The following is a 24,021-nucleotide window of genomic DNA, read 5'->3' on the forward strand; positions in this document are numbered from 1 at the left end:
GAGACAAGAAGCAAGTATACTTGACCCTTGAACAACTCGGGGTTTAGCAAATACACTTGACCCTTGAACAACTCTGGGTTTAGCCCCCTCCCGTGGAATCACATCCACATATAACGTTTGATTCCTTGACTTAACTAATGATAGCCTATTGTTGGCTGGAAGCCTTAACGGATAACATCAATAGTCCATCAACATGTATTTCGTATGTTTTATATATTATATACTGTTCTCTTACAATAAACTAAGCTAGGGGAAAGAAAATGTTTAGAAAATCATAGGAAGAGAAAATGTATTTACTATTCAGTGGAAGTGGATCGTCATAAAGATCTTCGTCATCATCTTCGTATTGAGTGGGCTGAGGAAGAGGAGGGGTTGGACTTGCTCTCTCAGGAGGTTGCAGAGGTGGAAGAAAATTTCCTGTAAATGGACCTGCATGGTTCAAACCTTTGTTGTTCAGGAGTTGACTGTATAAGGCTTCTGATCATTTTTTTTTTTCCCAAGATGGTCTTGCTTTGTTGCCCAGGCTGGAGTACAGTGGCATGATCTAGGCTCACTGCAACCTCCACCTCCCAGGTTCAAGCGATTCTCCTGCCTCAGCCTCCTGAGTAGTTGAGATTACAGGCGCCCGCCACCATGCCTGGCTAATTTTTGTATTTTTAGTAGGATGAGGTTTTACCATGTCGGCCAGGCTGGTCTCAAACTTCTGGTCTCAAGCAATCTGCCCGCCTCAGCCTCCCAAAGTGATGGGATTACAGGCGCGAGCCACTGCGCCCAGCCTGGCTTCTGATCATTATTAAGGACTTCACATGATTCCCCTTAGTACTTCAAAGTCAGGTAGATTTTGATACAGTCTTTGGGGGCTAGTTTTATAATTTCAGGTCGTAAAGGTTCCTCTTATTTTCTCTTGAAAGGAAAAAGAATGTTGGGAGGAGAACGTTGTCGTCTGAATGCTTTTATGCCGTCTGCAGTAACTTCTCTGAGCCTGGAACCATTTTCCAGTAAGCAGTAGGTGACAGGCTATCAAAATAAAGAGTAACCTTTTGAAAGCACTTCACTGCAGCACTGTGAGCTTTTTATAAACTTGACTTGCGTTTTGTGAGAGGAGAGGGCTGAGCTAGGTTTGGGCTCTGCTCCTCCCCCTCCCCCTCTCCCCAACTCTCTTTGATCTGTGAAGCTTGTCTCATCCTTAGCCAAGTCTGCTGGAACTTTATCCAGAGCAGGAAAAGGGGAAATAGTTTTCCTTTCTTGGGTGGATTTGTATTTATATAAACCCTTAGCGAGCAAAATGGAGCCAAGTGGCACACGCGTGTGCAGGGAGGTGTGGTGGGAGGAGTGAGTGGTGGGAAGAGGCGGCTTTGACTTGGCTCAGATGGTGTCAGACCTTTTAAGGGTCAGTGAGGAGAGGATGGTGTAAGTCCTTGTGCACATTTTCTTAAGGACATACTTACACATAGGACCATTATAGAGCAACAAAGGGCAGGGTGTGTGTGCATCTCACTATATGTCTATATCACCATAGAGCAGCTGTCTCCAACCTTGTTTGGCACCAGAGACTGGGGTTGGTGGGCTGGTTTCACGATGATTCAAGTGCATTACATTTGTCGTGCACTTTATTTCTACTATTATTACATTGTAATAGATAATGAGATAATTATACAACTCACTATAATGTGGAATCAGTGGGAGCCCTGAGCTTGTTTTCCTGCAACTAGTTGGTCCCATCTGGCGGTGATGGGAATGACAAATCATTAAGCATTAGATTCTTACAAGGAGCGTGCAACCTAGATCCCTCACATACGCAGTTCACAATAGGGTTTGCCCACTCCTGTGAGAATCTCATGCTGCCCTGATCTGACAGGAGATGGAGCTCAGGCAGTAATTTGAGCAATGGGGAGTGGCTGTAAACAGATGAAGCTTTGCCTTTTCACCTACCACTCATCTCCTTCTGTGCTGCTCATGGACCCATACCAGTCCGTGGCCCCGGTGCTGGGGACCCTTGCTACAGAGTCATTCCCCCAACCCTTATCTGTGAGGGATACTTTCCAAGTCCCCCATTGGATACCTGAAACCACCAATGGTACCAAACCCAATTGCCATCAATTGGAAAATGTTTCCGGTCATATCTTTTGCCCACAAATGTAATGCCTTTTTCATTTTAACTAAGCACTTAGCAGGTGGTGTAACCATACCTTTTGCAGTTTGAGGTGCAGCAGCAAAACTAGCACGGATTTATTTTTCCTTTTTCACAGTTTCACAGATAGAAGATTCGTTCTCACTGTAGATCTAGTAATTTCAGCATGCAATTTTTTTTCTTTCCTTATTAAGTCAAGACCTTTCAGCTTTTTACTAAAGCACTTAACATCTTCTCTTTGGCAGATCCAAATCGCCAGCGTCACTACTCTTGCGCTTTGGGGCCATCATGAGTAAAATAAGGGTGACGTATTAAGCACTGCAACACTGACAGTGGATCCGATAACTGAGAAAGTGCCTAAGTGATGAGCAGGTGGGGAGCGTCTACAGTGTGGGGACACTGGACAAAGGAGGGTTCCCAGGGGAGCATCTACAGTGTGGGGACACTGGACAGAGGAGGGTTCCCAGGGGAGCGTCTACAGTATGGGGACACTGGACAGAGGAGGGTTCCCAGGGGAGCGTCTACAGTGTGGGGACACTGGACAGAGGAGGGTTCCCAGGAGAGCGTCTACAGTGTGGGGACACTGGACAGAGGAGGGTTCCCAGGGGAGCGTCTACAGTGTGGGGACACTGGACAGAGGAGGGTTCCCACGGGAGCGTCTACAGTGTGGGGACACTGGACAGAGGAGGGTTCCCAGGGGAGCGTCTACAGTGTGGGGACACTGGACAGAGGGGGTTTCCCAGGGGAGCGTCTACAGTGTGGGGACACTGGACAGAGGGGGTTTCCCAGGGGAGCGTCTACAGTGTGGGGACACTGGACAGAGGAGGGTTCATGGTGCTGGCAGGTATGGAGCTGGACAGCTCGAGATTTCATCATGCTACTCAGAATGGTGCTAGATTTAAAACTAATGATTGTTTATTTCTGGAGTTTTTCATTTAATATTTTCAGACCCAGATTGATGGCTGGTAGCCGAAACCTTTGAAAGCAAAAACCGCAGATGATGGGGGACCATTGTATATCTAAATATATCACTATATATGGTGATACATACAGATGAATGACAAGTTCAAGTTCATTTTACTTTTTAAATTGTTACTAAGAGAATAATGTTGTAGAAGGCCTTAGCTCTCCTTTGCAACATTGACCTCGGAAGTTTTAACTTCTTACAGTGTGTCCCACTATTAATTTACTTCCATGAATTAGTCTCAGCCTTTCACACCAGCTCTGGGCACTTGTGGATGGTGAGGTTTTTAAGTGTGCGTGCCATCCACGCGAATGCTTTCTTTTCATTGTAGGGGGTGCAGGGAAAACGTTCCCTTTGATCTCAGAAGAAGGTTCAGTGAAAATCAACTGATGAAAGGCAAATTAATAAGAATAAGAAGATTACAAAGGCAAATAAATTTATTAACATTCGAGGGGAATCACAGTAGGATACAGAAGCTATACCCTTTTTCATAGGGGAGGGAAGAGATGAGAATGTAGACAGTTCTTTTGAGAGGCAGTAAGTGATGATTAGGGAGAATGAATGGACCACAGAGACCGAAATGAACTTGTAAGTGATTCTCTTTGGAATCTGAATGGGCCTGAGAGGCAGACATTATCTTGGGAAAAAGTCTGTCAGGTGTGGTCACATTCGTTAGGCTTTTTTTCTGAGATAATGAGATTCCAGGGAGGGCATAGAAAGCATTTATGTTTCTTTTGGTAAGCTCTCTTGGTCAGATAAGGACGTTCCAGGAATAGTCCCTGCCCTTGTGGTTTGGGGAGGCACAAGACAAGGTTAGAGGGACCTTCATTCTGAGGCTTACTTAGAGGCCGCTCAGCTTTCAAAAGCGCCCAGTGTGCTCAGGTGCCATATTTTGAGGAATGATTTTTCTATACTCCCAACATCATAAAACCACCTCATTTAAGCTTCAAGTGGTGCCTCATGGTTCCTTTCTAGGTTTTCTTTTTTTTTTTTTGAGACAGAGTCTGGCTGTGTCCCCAAGGCTGTAGTGCAGTGGCACAATCTCGGCTCTCTGCAACCTCTGCCTCCCGGGTTCAAGTGATTCTCCTGCCTCAGCCTCCCAGGTCGCTGGGATTACAGATGTGTACAACCTCGCCTGGCTAATTTTTGTATTTTTAGTAGAGGTGGGGTTTCAACATGTTGGCCAGGCTGGTCTCGAACTCCCGACCTCAAGTGATCTGCCAGCCTTGGCCTCCCAAAGTGCTGGGATTACAGGCCTGAGCCACCGGACCCGGCCCCTTTCTAGGATTTTTAGAAATTCCAGAGAAATCTCATACAAAATCTAAAGAAAGCATCTATTGTTCTTGTGTTCTTGCAATTTGTATAGTATCAAGGTTCATCTGGGACTGATGAAGATGCTGAGAACAGTAAGTTTAAAGAACTTTGATATAGAACAATATTTTACTTTGCCATTGTTCTGTCTTTTAGAACCAAAAATAAAGCCCTTCTTAGTAGGTGACTCAGCTTCCTGCAACCTTGCTGGGGAAATTTCCCCTGCATATTAATACATGCCACGTAAGCCAGCTTCACTTGCTGGCCCTGGATGTTTATTCTGGCCCCCAGGAATATTTATTTTGTGTCTGGTAGAGCCTCACACTTCAAAGTGGAATCTTCCTGAAGTTTCTACCTGGCCTCTCATCCCAGTGTTGTAATGGACACTTGGGGAAGGAAGCTCCCCAGGGACTCTGGAGATGCCAAGACGTTGACGCTTTTGCAGCAGGTGGGTGTCCCGGGAGGAAGAGTGGCCTGGAGGAGGGGAGATGGGCTCTCCTTCTGTTGCAGGTGTTAGAGAAAGCAGGAGGAAGAGGAATTCCAAATAACCAGGCATGAGGAAGACGTAGGGAAGAATGCTACAGAGGATTGGATTTGTGTGAATTATTTTTGAAACAAAACAAAACAAACAAACCCCCAAACAGGCCGGGTGCAGTGGCTTATGCCTGTAATCCCAGCACTTTGGGAGGCCAAGGTGGGCGGGTCACCTGAGGTCACAGGAGTTAGAGACCAGTCTGGCCAACGTGGTGAAAACCCATCTCTACTAAAAATACAAAAATTAGCCAGGCATGGTGGTGCGCGCCTGTAATCCCAGCTATTCAGGAGTCTGAGGCAGGAGAATCGCTTGAACCCGGGAGGTGGAGGTTGCAGTGAGACAAGATCATGCCACTGCACTCCAGCCTGGGCAACAGAGCGAGACTCTGTCTCAAAAAACAAAACAAAACAAAAAAAACCCCTCCAAACAAAAGGTTATTATGAAAGGGAAATGCAGTTGACCCTTGAACACACACGAGTTTGAACTGTGCAGGTCCACTTACAGAAGGATTTTCTTCCACCTCTACCACCCCTGAGACAACCTCTACCACCCCTGAGACAACCAGACCAACCCCTCCTCTTCCCCCTCCTCCTCAGCCTCCTCAATGAACAGACAATGATTAGGAAGACCTTTATGACGGTCCGCTTCCACTTAATGAATAGTAAATATATTCTCTCTCATGATTGTCTCAATAGCATTTTCTTTTTTCTAGCTTATTTTATTGTAAGAATACAGCACATGCTATATGTGACACACAAAATATCTGTTAATCAGATGATTACATTATTGGTAAGGCTCAACAGTCTTATGGTCTGTTACATTATTGGTAATGCTCAACAGCCTACGGTCAACAGTAGGCTTTTCATAGTTAAGTTTTTGGGGTGGTCAGAAATGATACGTGGATTTTTGACTGCTTGGGGTGTTGATTGTTCAAGGGTCAACTATATAAGCTTGTAATGTGAGGGAAGAGACTAAATTCTGGTAGGGATTTGAAAAATAATAGCAGTTTTTTCCCCTTGGCTTTCTGTGGTTGAACGTTTGCCAAATGCATTGGAAGAGGTGTTGTGATCTGAGGTCCCAGCTTTTTGATCTAGAAGAGACCTGACTGATGATCCCTCAAGGGGCCCTTGGACCAAATGCAGCTCCTCTTGGTTTAGCAAACCTGAGATCATTTAGTCATCCCCTTCTCCCTCCTATCTTTCAAACCAAAAAATTATTTTAAAAAAGCTTTATGTAATTAGCAAGCAAACATTATTGTCAGGACAATTGTCTTCTGCCAGGAGTTGGGCTAAACAAGGAAAAGCTGAGCTCATGGGCTCCAGGTGGAGCACCTGCCATGAAAGGAAAACTGAAAGGTGCCCGTCATCCGTGCCCAGTGTGTGGGCCTGGCACAGCTTCCCTGGCATTATTCATTGGGAGAATCTGAGAACCATTGTGTGAGTCGCAGAAGTAATCAAGAGTGTGACCTTTTTTCTTCCTTCTACCTATAACTATCAGCACTTTGGAGGATGCTTGAAAGAAGTGGAAGAAGCTAAGTGCTGACACTGAGTTTGTTTAGTGTTGCCTAGTGACCAGGCCATGAATACTCACTGAAGATAGGTGCTGAGGGCATTCTGATTTAAGGGCATCTCTGAGAGGCCCCAACTGGCCTGGTTTGTTTGCCCTGCCGATTGTACTCTGTGACTGATAACACTTCACAAATGGTTTCCAAAGCTTCAAGACACTGAGGGGTGTTTCTGAGTGTTTTTTGTTTGTTTGTTTGTTGTTTTTTGTTTATTTTATTTTATTGAAGTTTCAGCATTCAGAATCAAAACCGGACTTGAGAATTCCACAAATGCCTGAAAATGGAAATTTTCTTACATTGTTAAACTGCCCAGAACTCAGTGGATTCCTACATTTTGAAGAGTTGCAGAGATGTGTGCTGAAAATGAAAACAGTTCTAGGAGAGGGTCATAATTTTTGATGGTGTAAGTTTTTGTAGCTGTCGTTGGAACCATACCTTAGGATATATTCAATTATCAAGTGACCCTATGAGTTTGAGTCGTTTTGAAAAGGAATGATATCTGTGGGGCATTAGTTCCAGGACCCCCATGGGTACCAAAGTCTTTGGATGCTCAAGTCCCTGATATCCAGTGGCATGGTATTTGCACATAACCTACGAACATCCTCCCGGATGCTTTATTTTAATTTAGTTTTTTGAGACAGAGTCTCACTCTGTCACCCAGGCTGGAGTGCAATGGCACAGTCTTGGCTTACTGAAACCTCTGCCTCCCGGATTCCAGTGATTCTCCTGCCTCAGCTTCTGGAGTAGCTGAGATTACAGGCATGTGCCACGATGCCCCACTAATTTTTGTATTTTTAGTAGAGCCAAGGTTCCACCAGGTTGGCCAGGCTGGTGTCTAATTCCTGACCTCAGGTGATTTGCCTGCCTCGGCCTCCCAAAGTGCTGGGATTACAGGTGTGAGCCACTGCTCCCAGTCTCCTCCCTTACACTTTAAATCACCTCTGGGTTACCTATAATAACTAATACAATACAAATGTTATGTAAATAGTTGTTAATACTATATTGTTTAGGGAATAATGACAAGAAAAAAGTCTATACATGTTCAGTACAGATGGAATTTATTTTTCTTTTCCTTTCTTTTCTTTTTTTTTTTTTTGAGACAGAGTCTTGCTCTGTCGCCCAGGCTGGAGTGCAGTGGCGCGGTTTTGGCTCAAGCGATTCTCCTGCCTCAGCCTCCCAGGTAGCTGGGATTACAGGTGCCTACCACCATGCCTGGCTAATTTTCATATTTTTAGTAGAGAATGGGGGTTTCACCATGTTGGCCAGGCTGGTCTTGAACTCCTGACCTCAAATGATCTGCCCCCCACCCCTCGGCCTCCCAAAGTGCTGGTATTACAGGCATGAGCCACCACGTCCAGCCCAGATACAATTTAAAAACAATCTTTTCGACCTGCAGTTGGTTGAATCCATGGATGCAAAACTCACTGATAAGGAGGGCTGACTCTGTAATTGAGCCAAGAGCAAACCTTGTTCACAGGAAGAATGCAACATCCCTACAGTTTTGGGGAACCACTCTTTGAATCCCCAAAACCCCCTAAGAATATATGTGGCTTAGTGCTAGAATATACCTGTAGGTACCCCAGCTGACTTGTTAGTGGCTCTGCAGGAAGATTGTTGCCAAATCCAGCGATAGCCTGCATACCTTGGGTAAGTCCCTTGCAAGTTCAGCAGCAACTCAGCCCCTTTAAGGGTGTTCCAGCTGCCTTCCCCATGAGTTCAGCATCCCATGTGGGTGGCCTTCCAGGGACCACAGCTGGTGCCTCATCATGTTTCCCAGAAAGTTCTATAGCTTGCTTTCCGCACAGCCTGCTCCCTTACCCCCCAAGATAGCTTCCCAGGGAATTTGTTGGCACCCAGAGGACAGTCCCCTGCCTGCTAGCTTTGGCCAGCTGATCATGGACAGTCTGGCCTAGGGCAGCCCAGCCAGCTTCTCCACCATCCAAGGAGCTGCTCTGTACCTTACCCTTCATTACCTATAACTGGGTAGCTTATAAGGAACAGAAATCTATTTCTCACAGTGTGGGAGGTTGGTAAGTCCAAGATCAAGGCACCAGCAGATTTGGTATCTGGTGAGGGCTTTCTGATTCACATACGGTGTCTTCTTGCCATGTCCTCACATGCGCTTGTATGAACTCTTTGGATATTTAGAAGAGTAAGCCTTTAGAGAATCTTCTCATGACTACAGTAATAGTGTCAAGAACTTACTAGGTGCCAGATACAGTGTTTAGTATGTTTCATGTATGTATTACCTAATTTAAACATCACGATATCCTTGACACAGGATATCGGGTAGTGATGAGTTTAGTCAGTCCTGCTGTCAAAGTTCAGCACAGCCACTTCTTCCTGTGACCATTGGCAAACTACCTCTTGCATCTAAGCCTCAGTTTCCTCTTCTGTATATAATGAGGATAATAATTGTCCCTACCTTCTGGTGTTGTTGTGAAGACTGAGATGGTACATAAACAACATCAAGCCAATAAAAAGTGCTCGCTAAATGTTAGTTGCTGCTATGGTCATCTTTTCTTCTTCCTGGATTAACTTAGGCTTATTTTGCAGTTTGACATACGTTACACTATGATGGTAAGGTACAGTGCACGCATCGTTCTCCATTCTGATAACAAAAGTTGCTGGGTCCTTCGTCTAAGTGTTCCCCACTCTGAAGTCTTTCCCAATCCTGTGAATCAGTATGAATCTCTCCTTCTCCAAACTCCTCCAGCATCTCATGTAAATTTCCTCGGGGACCTCATCATACAGGACTGTAGTTCTTTGCACACCTGGCCTTCCCCTGTGGACACTGGGATCCTCCACGGTGGCTGTGCCCTAAACTGTCAGACCCCTGCATCTTCTTCAGTCTTCACACACAGTAAGGTCTCAATAGTTAGTCACTCAGTGAAATAATGCACTTTATTTTGAAGATCAAGTTTATGTTAAATTTGAGAATGATTAGCTTCTGTTTTGCTAGATAGCACACACATAAACCATTCTTCATATTTGAGTTAAGATCATTTTGAAAGGAAAAAGCTGTTTTTCTTATGTTCTTAATCTAGGAACTGTGCACATTTCTTAAATCCTAAGGATACTGGCACCGCGTAGTAGATTATTGGAGTATACAAACGTGCTGGAAACTGTGGACTGTTCTACTTGTTGCTCAGTATTTGTTAACAACAAGTGAATTTTTCACATGTGTGAAACTTCTCAGTGCCTTCCACCTTCGTGCTCTGTTTCCATGGATGGCAGTGCTGCTAGAGATAAGACCCAAACAAAACCAGTTACCTGGCTCTGTGTGACGCGGAGAGTCTGGGGTACAGTTAGAGTTGATAATGGAGGCTTAATAGTCTGCTGTACATTATTTCTTTCTTTCTTTTTTTTTGAGACAGAGTCTCACCCCGTCGTCCGGGCTGGAGTGCAGTGTCTCAATCTCAGGTCACTGCAACCTCCATCTCCCAGGTTCAAGTGATTCTCCTGCCTCAGCCTCCTGAATAGCTGGGACTACAGGCGTGTGCCACCACGCCCCACTAATTTTTTGCATTTTTAGTAGAGACGGGGTTTTACCATGTTGGCCAGGATAGTCTCGATCTCCTGACCTTGTGATCCGCCCACCTCGGCCTCCCAAAGTGCTGGGATTACAGGCGTGAGCCACTGCACCCAGCCTATTATTTCAAATTCTCTGGCAAAATGATCTGACCACCGAAAGCTATGTCATACTAGCCAAGAAGCCTGCTGCACCAGGCTGGTGCCAGGGATGGGTGCTGAGGACAGGGGCTTGGCATCCGCAGTTGTTATTCTGAGTGCCCAGGCAGATAAAAGCAGGTGGAGCTGGGGCCTGTGTGGAATTCCAACCAGGAGAGAGTTTTCAGGGGAAACCAAAGAAGCCGCATCTGTGTTCAAGCCCTGGGGATGATTTTAGGACAAAAGTAGAACTTGAAGATAAGCAGGCAAGGAGCTAGGTGAGGGCAGTCTCAGAAGTAAGGGTGTTAAGAGACTGGGGAGCCCACAGCAACTTCTCGTTGGAGTCCTGGCCCCTGTGGTGCATGGTGGGTGGGTTGGTTTACAGACGCGCAGCTCTCTGTGGGACTTGGAGCAAATCTGTTAAACTCAGAGGGCTTCTGACTTATTAGTTGATGTTTGGACTGGACACCTTCCAGGTTCCAGTCTAGCTCGAACATGCTGTTGCTTGGGTTCATTTTATTACTTTGATAAGCATTTAACGTTTACATTTTTAACTTGCATTTTTATATTTGGGGATCTTTTCCTAGCTGGTGTTTGAAGTGCATTTCTGATATCCACATAGCCATGCTACAAGCTAATGATGCTAAATTAACTTTTGTAGCAGTCTGCTGTTTACAGGAGTTTGGTTAAGGAACTCAAATTACATTCAGTTAATATTGTGTGACACTATATAAAAATGTTCACATCAGGAAATTAATGTCTTTCATAAAAGTATGCCGCTTAGTTCATTAATTAAAAATAGTGTTTTTGATTGCTCATTTAGGAAAGATGAGTTCTGGCATAAAGAAGCAGTCCCTGCTTTGGGGAGGCATTAGTCTGGGGGCAAAGGGTAAGGGCCCCAGAAGTGGGTTCCCAAGTTCACATCCCAAGTCTGCTGCTGGTTAGCTCCTGACTCTGGGTACATCGCATAAGCTCCCTGAGCATTAGCATCCTCATTTGTAAAACGAAGATAAACCCATCTAGGGCCATTGTGAAGATTAAACGAGGTGTACATTTAAAACTGCAAGCCCAGTGCTGACATGGGCCTGCGCTGTCAGTGTGGTCTTTGCGGAGGATGAGACATTTAGAAATACGGTATTTTTGTTTTGTTTTGCTCTTTGAGACGGAGTCTCACTCTGTCGCCCAGGCTGGAGTGCTCACTGAAACCTCTGCCTCCCGAGTTCAAGTGATTCTCATGCCTCAGCCTCCCGAATAGCTGAGATTACAGGCGCCCGCCACCATGCCTGGCTGATTTTTGTATTTTTAGTAGAGACTGGGTTTTACCATGTTGGCCAGGCTGGTCTTGAACTCCTGGGCTCGAGCGATCCACCCGCCTTTGCCTCCCGAAGTGCTGGGATTAGAGGCATGAACCACTGTGCCCAGCCGGAAATACAGTATTTTGAGGCAAAGGAATTTCATATCGTTATATGTCAGCAGATACAGTGGTCCCCTTATCCATGATTTCACTTTCTGTGATTTTAGTTACCTGTAATCAACTGTGGTCCAAATACATGTGAATGCAGCATAATAATATTTTTTGAGAGACCATATTCATAAAAGTTTAATTATTAATACAGTATATTGTTATCATTGTCCTATTTATTGTTGGTAATTTCTTACTGTGCCTAATTTATAAATTAAACTTTATCATAGGTATCTACTTATAGGCAAAAACATAGTCTGTATAGTCTTTGGTACTGTCCTCAGTTTCAGGCATCCGCTGGGGTCTTGGAATGCATCTCCCAGGGATAAGGGGGGACTGCTGTTCTTTGGAGTCTCTAGAATTTCTTTTTTTTTTTTTTTTTTTTAAGACAGATTCTCACTCTGTCGCCCAGGCTGGAGTGCAGTGGTGCAATCTCGGCTCACTGGAACCTCCGCCTCCCGGGTTCAAGCGATTCACCTGCCTCAGCCTCCTGAATAGCTGGGACTACAGGCACCTGCCACCAATGCCTGGCTGATTTTTGTATTTTTAGTAGAGGCGGAGTTTCACCATATTGGCCAGGCTGGTCTCGAACTCCTGACCTTGTGATCCACGTGCCTTGGCCTTCCAAACTGCTAGGATTGCAGGTGTGAGCCACCGTGTCCAGCCTGGAGTCTCTAGAATTTCAAGTCAGCAGTAGAAGTGGTTGGTGCAGAGAGTTGAAGTTTTAATTGCAGTAGTGTCTTTCCCCAGTTGGTGTACATTTCACATCCTTGATTTGGTTAATTGACTTTCTAGAAGCCAGACGTGGTGGCTCACACCTGTAATCCCAGCACCTTGGGAGGCTGAGGCGGGAGGATTGCTTGAGGCCAGAAGTTTGAGACCAGCCTAGGAAACATATCGAGACTCCTGTCTCTACAAAAATAAAGTAAAAGGTTAACATTTAGCCAGATATGGTGCTGCATACCTGTGGTCCCAGCTACTCGGGAGTCTGAGGTGGGAGGATCACCTGAGCCTGGGAGATTGAGGCTGCAGCGAGCTATGATTAGGCCACTGCACTTCGGCCTGGATGACAAACCAAGAGCCTGTCTCCAAAACAACAACAAAAAATCTAGTTCCTAGGTTTAAGTAGGGCAGTTTGAACAATAATGTGTCCCATCTGCAGCCAGGAGCTGTTTCTTGAGTACTCTCTGAGAAAGGGCAGGGTGCCCTGGGTATATGGATGAGAGAATGGAAGTCATCACTGCTTTTAGAGATGTAATGATCTAATTGAAGAGAGATTACATTCAGGGCATGCAGAATAATAGCGTTCCTTTAAGTATTGTGGTGATCCATTAGGTTAATCATGTGTTTTTGCTAGACTCGTTAGATAGTGTTGTGTCGTGCATCCACTTCACACATACCTATCAGGGCAATCCCCGTGCCCGGAGGAGGCTGGGCTGATCTTAGGCTGTTTGTGTTTTTAACACCTTTAGTCTGCTGTGTTTCCACATCATTTATATAGGGCTTTGTTGAACGGTTGCTGTGGTCTGCTTGAGTCCCATCTGCCCCAAATCCTAATTATGAACACCTTCTTGGCAGCACTTGCTTCGGTGGGCTCTGGGGACTCTGGCTCAGTTGGTGATATCTAGATAAAGATCCCTGGAGTCAGTCTGTTAAAAGGAAGGTGAGCAGAGCAGTGACAGATGCTGTCTTTGTCTAGTGTGGGCCTTCCTGCCATAACCATGAAAATTTTCTCCACGGTGACGCAGAGGAGAATTTAGGTGTTGGCGCTGGCGCCCAGGCAATTCTGCTGTTCTTGGTTGCACATTTGTTCTCAGACCCTTCGCTGCTTCACCTCTGCCCTTCTCCCCCTGCCCCCATCCCCAGGCAGTGCTGTTTTTGTAAAGTGAGCCCATTTTTAGAGCACATCTCCGTAACACATTTTTCTCTCTCCTCTTACAGGGGAGTTGCTGAGTCAGCCCAGACCAGAAGGAGTGGCAGAGATCATTTGCCCCAAGAACGGCAGCGAGCGAGTGAATGTTGCCTTGGTTTACCCACCCACGCCGACTGTGATCAGCCCCTGTTCCAAGTGAGTTCTCAAAGTCCCTCTGGCCCCCGGACCTGGCTCCTGATCCCAGCTCCATAGATATGACAACAAAAGTCCAGGTTAAACTGCATCTGCACAAACCTTGCAAAGTCCTCCTGAACAGACATAATTCTCCTGGATGACATCAGCATCATGATTTATACAGCAAAACAGGAACTTTTATTTCCTCTTTTTTGTGATTTTGTTTTTACTTTTGCTAATAAAGTCAGAACATTTTTTGACAGCCTTTTTGAGATGTCATTCACATACCACAGTTCACTTACCTAAGTGTACAGTTCATTGGTTTTTAGTTTATTTGCAGGTATATGCAACCAAAAAGAACTTTTTTTTTTTTTTTTTTTTTTTTTTGAGACGGAGTCTCGCTCTATCGCCCAGGCTGGAGCGTAGGGGCACGATCTCGGCTCACTGCAAGCTCCGCCTCCCGGGTTCACACCATTCTCCTGCCTCAGCCTCCCGAGAAGCTGGGACTACAGGCGCCTGCCACCACGCCTGGCTAATTTTTTTGTATTTTTTAGTAGAGACGGGGTTTCACCATGTTAGCCAGGATGATCTCGATATCCTGACCTCGTGATCTGCCCGACCTCGTGATCTGCGCGTCTCAGCCTCCCAAAGTGCTGGGATTACAAAAGAACATATTTTTTTGATGGGCAGTCTTAACTCTGTCATTGCAGAATTAAGTTGGCTCTCATCAAAAAACAGTGCAGGCCCATTTCATGAGCAAAGCCTGCAGAAAGTCAGTAATAGACTGTTTTTTGTTGCATGGTTCTGATTTTGGAGTCAGTCCCTGAAAATCAAGGGCTGTGCAGTTTGCCACCACCTTGCTCCAAAATGGACTTAAAGACAGAGAAGGTACACATGCAAAGTAACTTTTAGATAGAACATTGGGTTACTACTATTCTAGATAACACTCATCCTGTTTGGGTTTTGTGTATGTGTGTTTTTTGTTTCGTTTTGTTTGTATTAAGAACCAAAGAGGCCGCTTTTAAGCTGAGATGAAATGCCTGTTACCTCAAATCCTGAAAAGCAGCAGCCACAGATCTTCTTGGGTCAGATCTCATGATCTGGGTGATGTCAGCACCATGATTTCTCCAGCAAAGTATTCATATCCGTGCAGCAAACTCGACTTTTTCTTCCTAGCTGGCCACATGGAATTTTTTAAGAAAAAATTATGTATGAATCTAAGCCTTTTTTTAGGGAGGTCGGAAAGTGTGCCTTTGGGAATTGTGACCTGTCATCTCCTCTTGCGAATCTTGCTGTCTGGCCGCATTCCAGGCAGTGTGACAGGTGTCCGTCTCGCCACTCACGTGGCAGCTTCTCTCCTTTTGGTGTGCTCCCTGCAAAGCAAGGGTTGCCAGTGGCATTCTCATTCATTAGCTGCTGCAGTAGAAGTAGAGGGCACTTGGCTCAGTGCCCCGTTTCTCCAAACTGGGAAACTCATTACATAGAACATCCCTAATCTATCCTTGCTGGAAAATATCACTGAACACCCAGGGGAAACTGTTATCTAATGCTCTTGTATTCAGCGTACTATTTAACTATCATGTGCATGGTTTAATTTATCACTGACCCTAAGACATTGTGAATCTTGAAGTGCTTCTTAAATATTAAAATAGGATTACAGAGTAACCGTTATTAGGTTGGTGCAAACGTAATTGCACAATTACGTTTGCACCAACTGAATATAAACCTGAATATCCCCTGTCCTGAACATATCAAACAACAGAAATTTTATTGTTTCTTTTTTAATTTCTTTGAAATTGTACACATTGGTCCCTTTCTTTCAGATACACCTGGGTGAGGATGGATAAGGGGATATTATATGTTTTCTTTTTCTTCTGTCTCTCTCTTTTTTAATACCCCGTAAGTTCTTAAAGCTCAGGGGGATATTACAGAACCAGCAGGGTATGAAACAGAGGAAACAAAAATTCAATATACTTTTCATTGGCGTAAACTTTCCAGAGCCAAGAGAGACATGAACCTATTGTTTTGCCATAGCCACATGCCGTCGAATAGGTGCAATAGAGGTAGGAGTTAAAATATCCATTTGCACTAGAAACCTTCCTGGCACCAAGCCAGCTTTATCAGTGTTTTCCCATGGGCTTCTTGTACTGCCGCAGAAAGACCACGTTTATACCAACCTGAAAAAAATGTTATCAGCCTCTCTCTCGACAGCGTATTGAACCTGAACAAACAAGCAGCCTTAAAGTCGTGGGTAAGCGGCGGTACGTGGCGGCAGACATCTAGATGCCGAGGAAGCCTCTTTAGGGATTGAACCACTTTTGACCTAGCTATCAGAATAATTTTATTTTGAAATAGGTTAAAAAAAAGTCTCATGAAATGGATGACAGCTTTGCAATATAATTCTCAACTCTAAATGAAGGAATGTTCTCTAAGTAGGGAAGTTTCATATTCCTGGCAAGACGTTTCTTGGAAATTACCCTATTTTAGTGCAGCTGCAAGGGGTAAATGGTCTCTTGTGTGACTTTATAGAAAAGCACATGTAGATGTGAAGCCTGTGCTTGAGGTGCCCAGTGTTCCCCCACCTTCACTGCCTTAAGCACCCACAGTTTACATCCATGAACACATGGACAAAAACCCATGTGGAGGCCGGGCCAGGCTCCGGGGAAGGTCCCATTCATGGGTGGATGACAATGGATTGGAAGGTGGGAGATTTGGGGGAATCGATGAGGATAGCTGGCAAAGAAGGTAGTCGTTAAGTCAATACAGCTTGGGCCTGAGCCTGAGACTTGGGGCCTCAGCAGGCACTAGACATTGGAAGTCTGGGGCTATTGCACTGGCTTCCAACTCCAGCCAAGGTAACTTAAGCAGGTCACTATAGAGGTCAGGCTTTTTTTTTTTTTTTTTTTTTTTTGGACAAAGGGTCTCACTCTGTCACCCAGGCAGGAGTGCAGTGGTGCGATCTCAGCTCATTGCAACCTCCACCTCCAGGGTTCAAGTGATTCTTCTGCCTCAGCCTCCTAAGTAGCTAGGACTACAGGCGCACGCCACCACACCTGACTAATTTTTTGTATTTTTTGGTAGAGACGGGGTTTCACCATGTTGGCTGGGCTGGTCTCGAACTCCTAACCTCAAGTGATCCACCTGCCTCAGCCTCCCAAAATGCTGGGATTACAGGCATGAGCCACCGTGCCCAGCCAAGGTCAGGCTTTCTTAATCAGACATGTTAAGTTAGAATTTCTCAGGGAAGGGACCAGGCATGAGTCATTAAAAAACAGAAGCCACCCAGATGAGTCTAACGTGTGTACACGACTTTCTGATGGCTCAGTTCCAGTCCATGCCTCTAAGGGTGGGCTCCCTGGCCAGTGGGGCCTTAGGACTGCTCTGTGGTCAATACCTGCTCTGCAGCAGGAAGGCAAAACTGTCCATGCTGTCTGCTCTCAGCCTCAGCACAGTCCCTCCCACTCTCGGGTAAGGTGAACATATCACTCACTGTTCAAATCAGGAGAGGATTGAGAGTGATGGGATGGCTGTCAGTCATGCTGGGATGATAGGTGCCCACCAGAAGGCTCCCAGGTAGACCAGAATAATCACCCTTGGTGATTGCTGGCCATTGTGGGGCTTAGGTGGTTGATCTAGATCTCATGATGGTTTTTAAAAAGACATTCCAAGCTCTTCTTTGACTGGTTTAGCCCTCTCCTTTATTGGTCAAATCAGAGACTTGTCATTTAACTGCCTGTCTTTGACTAATGGTATTGCAATGCTTTCTTTATAAAGAAGAACCCGTAGATGACTGTTATCTGATTGGCCTTTTTTAAATGAATTCCAAGCTTTTCTATTTCTCATTTTAAAAAATTTCTAGATGTTTTATTCCCTCATGGGGAGAGACAGAGACTAAGAAGTAAGTAGTGATTTTTTTTTTGTTTTGTTTTAAGAACATGATTTACTCTTATAACTTGTCTCAGTGGATTGGTGGTTGAGGTCTCCACCAGCATTTCATTGGGAAGAGGTTTCAGGAACAGGATGAAATGCCTCCCCTTCTGCACCTCACCCTCCAGGGAGAAACACGAGCTGAGTGGCTTCTTCTCCCCCTTGCTGATTATCAGATAGAAATGTGAGTAATTTCCATGCTTTGAATATCTTGAATTGATTTTCAAGGATATCTGCATTTAAGATGAGGTGAACATCACCTAGTAGCACATTTGCCTGGGTTGCTCTGAAAAATTCTGACCTCCTCAAGGATACAGATTGTGACAGATACATTTTTAAAAGCTTTATTGATGTATAATTTCCATACCAGAAAACTCGCCTGTGCAATGATTACTAATGTATTTACAGAGTTGTCTTTATACAGCCATCACCACAATCTAATTTTAGAACGTTTTCTCCACCCCAAAAAGAAATCTCCTGCCTATTTGCAGTTAACTTGTGTCTTATCCAACTCCTGGTTCATGCAGTCAGTAAGTTTTTTTTTCTTTTTTTTTTTTTTTTTGAGATGAAGTCTCGCTCTGTAGCCCAGGCTGGAGTGCAGTGGCATGACGTCGGCTCACCACAACTTCCGCCTCCTGGGTTCAAGCAATTCTTCTGCCTCGGCCTCCAGAGTAGCTGGGATTACAGGCACGCACCACTGCACCTGGCTAATTTTTTATTTTTTGTATTCTTAATAGAGACGGGGTTTCACCATGTTGACCAGGCTGGTCTTGAACTCCCGACCTCAGATAATCCGCCCGCCTGGGCCTCCCAAAGTGCTAGGATTACAGGCGTGAGCCACGTGCCCGGCCAATAAATATTTTTAGTGTCACTTTCAGGAGTGGTTTTGCTGGCTGGTGTGTTAGTATGAAGCAGATTTCTGAGTTTTTTGTGTTTTGTTTTGTTTTGTTTTGTTTTGAGACAGTCTCACTCCTTCACCCAGGCTGGAGTACAGTGACATGATCTCAGCTCACTGCAACCTCTGCCCTCTGGGTTCAAGTGATTCTCCTGTTATCCCCCCCGAGTAGCTGGGACTACAGGCACATGTCACCATGCCTGGCTAATTTTTGTATTTTTGGTAGAGATAGGGTTTCACTGTGTTAGCCAGGATGGTCTCGATCTCCTGACCGTGATCCGCCCGCCTCGGCCTCCCAAAGTGCTGAGATTACAGGCGTGAGCCACCACACCTGGCCACTTTCTGAGTTTTAAAGGGGTTCTCATAAACACGTTATCCTTGGCACAGTTCAGTCTAAAGGCAGTGGCTTGTCTTGCTCCTGCCACTGCCAGCCCCCTATTTCCTGGATGGTGGAGAGGAGCTGGAGCTGCTTGGAGAGCTCCTCCTTTAGAACTTCTTCATGGCAGCCTAATTAGGCCCTAGATATTTCAGGGGTACTGAGCCTTGACATTAGGAGTCAAAATACATGGCAAACATATACTTCCGGTGGGCAAGTTAGGAAGCAAGTAGACCGCATTATCTTTTAAAGCTTTTATTTGTGAATTCCTGTCTCTGTCCAGCTACTCTTCAGGTTGAGACCCAATATTCCAATTCCCAGGGAGCGTGAGCTTCTCTGGACAAATGGCAGCTTCTCTGGACAAATGGCAGCTTGCATTTCATTTCTAGGGATCCTGCAGAATGCTTCTCTTTCTCCTTCCAAAGAGCTTTAGAGCAAATCCGTCCTCCACCAAACTGAAGACTCTTTGATAACCTGCCAGATAACCCAGTTTATCTACTGATTTTTGTGTAAAAGACCAAGAAAATTCAACAGGTCATCGTATGAAAATGTTTTACCTTGAGGCATTACTGGCATGCGACCCACATTCTAACATGTGGTTTCTTAATGGACTGACCCTTGAATATACAGGAAATGGGCATGTGTCACTCTTATTTCCTGATCGTTGGCGTTTCTCCGGCAGCGATACCTTATCTGTCTGTGCTCTGATATGTGGGGAGTGGTGGGAGTTCTGAGACTGAAGAAGGAAGTTCATTCTGATTTTGGCTGATCATGTGTTAACAGAATTAGCAAAAAAAAAAAAAAAAAAAGAGTGGGGTGGTGGTTTGAAAATTGTTGAGCTAAGCTTTCTCCTTTTTTAGGAAGTACTAATAAGAATAGAGGGGAAGGCTGAGTTATTGCATTTGAAAATACCCTTTTAAAATCTTGGATTATTGCCTATATACTGTAGAGTTCCCATTCAAGCAAGATCCCCACTAAATTCCAGTTACTTGGTGTTTGTAAGTATTCTCAAAAGTACTGCGATTACTTTGCACAGGAATTTTGACAGTAACATCGTTTTGACATAAAGACATTTAAGACCAATTGCAGTAGCCTTTCATAAAAAGCAGGATGAAGTCTGTAGCCTTTATATCACCAAATAAACAGGCCATGTATGCCTAACAGCACACAAATCAGTATGAACTTGATAAAATATTTTTAAAAAGCAATGGCATGAGATGAATTAGGCTTCATCACAATGGAGAATTTTTCACTGACCACAGAATTTTAAAATATAGAGGGTGAGGATGGGATGGTATTTTATAAGAAAAGGCCACATGTGGAGGTTGCCTATGGGGTATTTAGTTTCCCATCAGCCACATTGATACTGGAATTTTTCCCTCTCTGCTTAGGTATCTTCATACTTTCTTGGAAAATTAAGTGGAAAAGATAGTGCTTCTTTTCCTTATGCCATCATTTTTACTGTACCCAAACTGTGACTTTAGGAGCACCAATTTTTAAGGGTAAGTCTCCGTGAAGCAGAGAGAATTTCTTAAATAGGTAAGGCCCTCTTGAGGACTTGGAGAGATTAGGGGGGATATGGGGGTGTTGGGATGAAGAGATTTTGGAGAACAGGAATCCTAGACAAACCGTATACATCTCTAGAATCAAGTTGCATATGGGAATTAGGAAGAAGGGAACTGCTCGATTCTTTTGCTTAATTTACTATGATATTGCATAGACAGTGATCTTAGATCCTTGTTCGAAAAAGGAAGTCATTTTTTAAAAATTTTACTATTATGCAGAAATAAAACATCAAGTGGGTCCACACCTTCAGGAACTACACAGGAAAGTACCGGGATGGTCACAAGTAGGGAGAGGGAGGGACTGGGGGCAGGAGGGGAGAGGGGAGGAATGGGCAAGGCCCAGTAGGCAGGTCTAGGACAGGCTCATTTGAATAATCTCAGTGGCCCTGGGGCAGAGGGGTTGCCTTAGTCATCTGGCACCTGGCTCAGGGGTGATTAGGGCAGGTGGATAGTGGCCTGGAGTGTGAGAGCCAGTAAAGGAGGTGTTCCAGGTGTGGGTTCAGGATTAGTTGGTTTGTATTTGAAGAGTATACTCCGGGCAAGTTGTTATACCATCTCTAGGAATTGGCTAATCCTAGGAGGGGCAGTCCCTTCAGAGTCTGCAAGGCGCGGGATCAGAAAGCACCAGAATACAGAAAATAAAAGACGTGGTTAATATGGCATGCCATGGCTTCAGTTTCAGCCTAAGTGTCTCAGTACCTTGAGTCATAATTTCTTTGTTGCATCCTGGAAGGGCAGATTTCAATTCCCTAACCTGGGAGGACTCGGGGGCTGGGTGCCCCCCAGGCTGGCCCCTCCCTTCAGCTCCAGACCTCTGTTTCCAGTGTCTCACCTGGCATCATCCCTGGATGTCCTTCAGGCTTCACAGGTGTACAGCTGAATTTATTGCCTTCCTCCCGCAAAGTTCTTCCTCAGTCTGTGACCTGTCTTGGCTAACAGCGTAGCTTTGCACCATCGGCTCCAAGCTAGGCATCCGTGAGCCTCAGTGCCTTCCTCTGCTTTTTTCCCTATATGTAGTAATTCTCCAACACCTTTTATCCCATCTCATCAGTGTCCTGACATGAATGAATTTGACCCACATCTTCAGCTTCAGCCTCGTGCTTCCCTCTAGGGCCCAACCCCCCCAGTCACCACTTTCCCCATCTCTGCCAAAGTTCCTGTGACTGAGTCTCAGCTGGCTGCCTGCTCTCTTATCTTTTTGTCCTTCAAACCGACAATAATTATCTTTTAACATCAGACCCCATCACATCTCTCCCTCTTGAAAAGCCTTGGATGGCTTCCTGGTGATAACAGGCTCAAGTTCAGACTCCTGGCCATGGCTCACAAGGCCCTGCACAATCCGACCCGGCCACTCTGCCAACACAGAGGACACTCCCTTACCATGGGAGGTCAACCGTGGTGGGCCCCGGCTGCCTCTCAGTCCCCTGGCTGGCTGCTGCCTTTCTCTCCTACCCAGTGAAGGCCCATTGGTTGCTGAGGCCAAGGTCATGTGTCAGCTCCTCTGGGGAGCCTCCCCTAACCGTCCTAACTGTAACCAGTCACTCTGTTCTTCATGTCTCCTCAGTACTTTCTATTTCTTTGTTTGAGACAGAGTCTTTGTCTGTCACCCAGGCTGGAGTGTATTGGCACAATCTTGGCTCACTGCACTCTCCGCCTCCTGGGTTCAAGCGATTGTCCTGCCTCAGCCCCCCGAGTAGCTGGGACTACAGGCGTGCAACACCACGCCTGGCTAATTTTTGCATTTTTAGTAGAGGCAGGGTTTTGCCATGTTGGCCAGGCTGGTCTCAAACTCCTGACCTCAGGTGATCTGCCTGCCTCAGCCTTCCAAAGCACTGGGATTACAGGCATCAGCTGCCGCACCTGGCTCTCCTCAATACTTTTTATATACCTCTTTTGGTAATGATCTCATAGTATCTTGGCTACTTTTTACCTGTGGCTTTTTCATCACATCTGACCCATCATTCATTCAACAGATCTTTGTTGAGTAATTATCCTCTAGTAGGCATTGGGCCGGGTGTTGAGGATACATAAAGAGCTAAATCAAATCCTGCCCTCCAGAACCTAATAGCCTCTTTGGAGAAGATAGGAATCAAAGCCATAACCAGGCAAACTTATCAGAGTCTAATTATAATTGAAACATGGTACCTGCCATGATAGGTGTATGAACAGAGTCCTGTAAGCACAGGGCTTACAGAAAGAACTCTACTAGGAAGAATCAAGAAAAGTTCCAGGAAGTCGTTTTTGAGGTGGATCTTGAAGGAGGAGGACAAGTTTATGGAGATAGAGAGGTGGGGAGAAACAGAGAAGGTTGGTGATTTTGATGGTTGTTTTCTCTAAGATCCCAAATGTGGAAAAAGGCATAGATGTGAAACAATTTTCAAGCTGGTTGAACAGTGGGATATTCCCTCTAGGTGCCCTTGATTAGGTATTCTTGTGTTTCTCAGTCTTACGTGTAGCCCAGGGAGCAGACTGTCTGCATTTCTGAAGGTCTGTTAGATTCAGTGGGAAAATGTTTATGTAACACATCTCCCACGTGAACCTAAAACTCACACCACCAAAGTTAGCTGCTAGGTTGAGACATGTGTTTTTACACTGCCATCCTCCTTACAGTTAGATTGATTATGTTATTAGTTGAATTTGAGGCAGTTTTCAAAACCCTCTCTTCTGGGAGTTTACTATATTAATAGGCATTCAAAAAATTCTCATGGCAGAGTGCTTTAGAAATGTGAAACTCTTTCCTAGAGCTCCAAATATCCAACTTCTCTTTTAGCTTTGGCATCAGATCACCCTAGTGAAAGGCCTGGCTCTGTCACTCGCTAGTATGCACCCTTGGGGAAGTTATTTCATCTTTTGCAACCTTAGTTCCCTTCTTAGTAAGATGCTGAGGCCGGGCGCAGTGGCTCACACCTGTAATCCCAGCACTTTGGGAGGCCAAGGCGGGCGGATCATGAGGTCAGGAGATAGAGACCATCCTGGCTAACATGGTGAAACTCCGTCTCTACTAAAAATGCAAAAAATTAGCCGGGCATGGTGGTGGGCATCTGTAGTCCTAGCTACTCAGGAGGCTGAGGCAGGAGAATGGCGTGGACCCGGGAGGTGGAGCTTGCAGTGAGCCGAGATTGCACCACTGCACTCCAGCCTGGGCAACAGAGCGAGACTCTGTCTCTTTAAAAAAAAAAAAAAAAAAAAAATTGCTGAGTAAGATGGAACTTACATGGTGGGATTGTTAGGAGTTGAAGATAAATAATGCACTAGAGTGAACAACGTAATTCCTGGCATGTAGTTAGTAAATGAGAGGTTTTTCGTTTTTTTGTTTGTTTTGTTTTGCTTTGCTTTGCTTTGTTTTGGTGATGTCATTATTATCATGCTTGAATGAGCCCATGACAATCTTGTATGGACTGGAGAAGTGTTTAGGCAGATGCTGAATTATCAGTGTCCATGAAATCGGTGTCTCTCCTAACGAGAGATGGGGGATTGGAGGAAACAAATCATAACTCCTTTTTCCTTTCCTTTCAATGTCTTTGTATATTTTATTAAAAGTTGCTAAAAAAAAAAAAAAAACACTTTCAAAAACA

At 45.0% G+C, this 24,021-nt stretch overlaps 1 protein-coding gene across 2 annotated transcripts in view; it reads left to right on the forward strand.

Annotated features, from left to right (window-relative positions):
- The window catches only part of MFHAS1 (multifunctional ROCO family signaling regulator 1), a 108,567-nt gene that overhangs the window by 81,218 nt on the left and 3,328 nt on the right, over positions 1-24,021 (forward strand). The window contains exons 2-3 of one of the 2 annotated variants that reach the window (XR_010127149.1): positions 13,578-13,704; positions 20,273-20,383. Coding sequence is in view for 1 of the 2 variants with exons in the window: in XM_054498161.2 (XP_054354136.1) it covers positions 13,578-13,704 (127 nt within the window). In the remaining variant the exon portion in view is untranslated. The remainder of the gene's footprint in view (positions 1-13,577; positions 13,705-20,272; positions 20,384-24,021) is intronic. The other variant, XM_054498161.2, reaches the window with a different exon arrangement.

Source organism: Pongo pygmaeus, chromosome 7, assembly GCF_028885625.2.
Source record: "Pongo pygmaeus isolate AG05252 chromosome 7, NHGRI_mPonPyg2-v2.0_pri, whole genome shotgun sequence".
NCBI classification, from domain to species: Eukaryota; Metazoa; Chordata; class Mammalia; order Primates; family Hominidae; genus Pongo; species Pongo pygmaeus.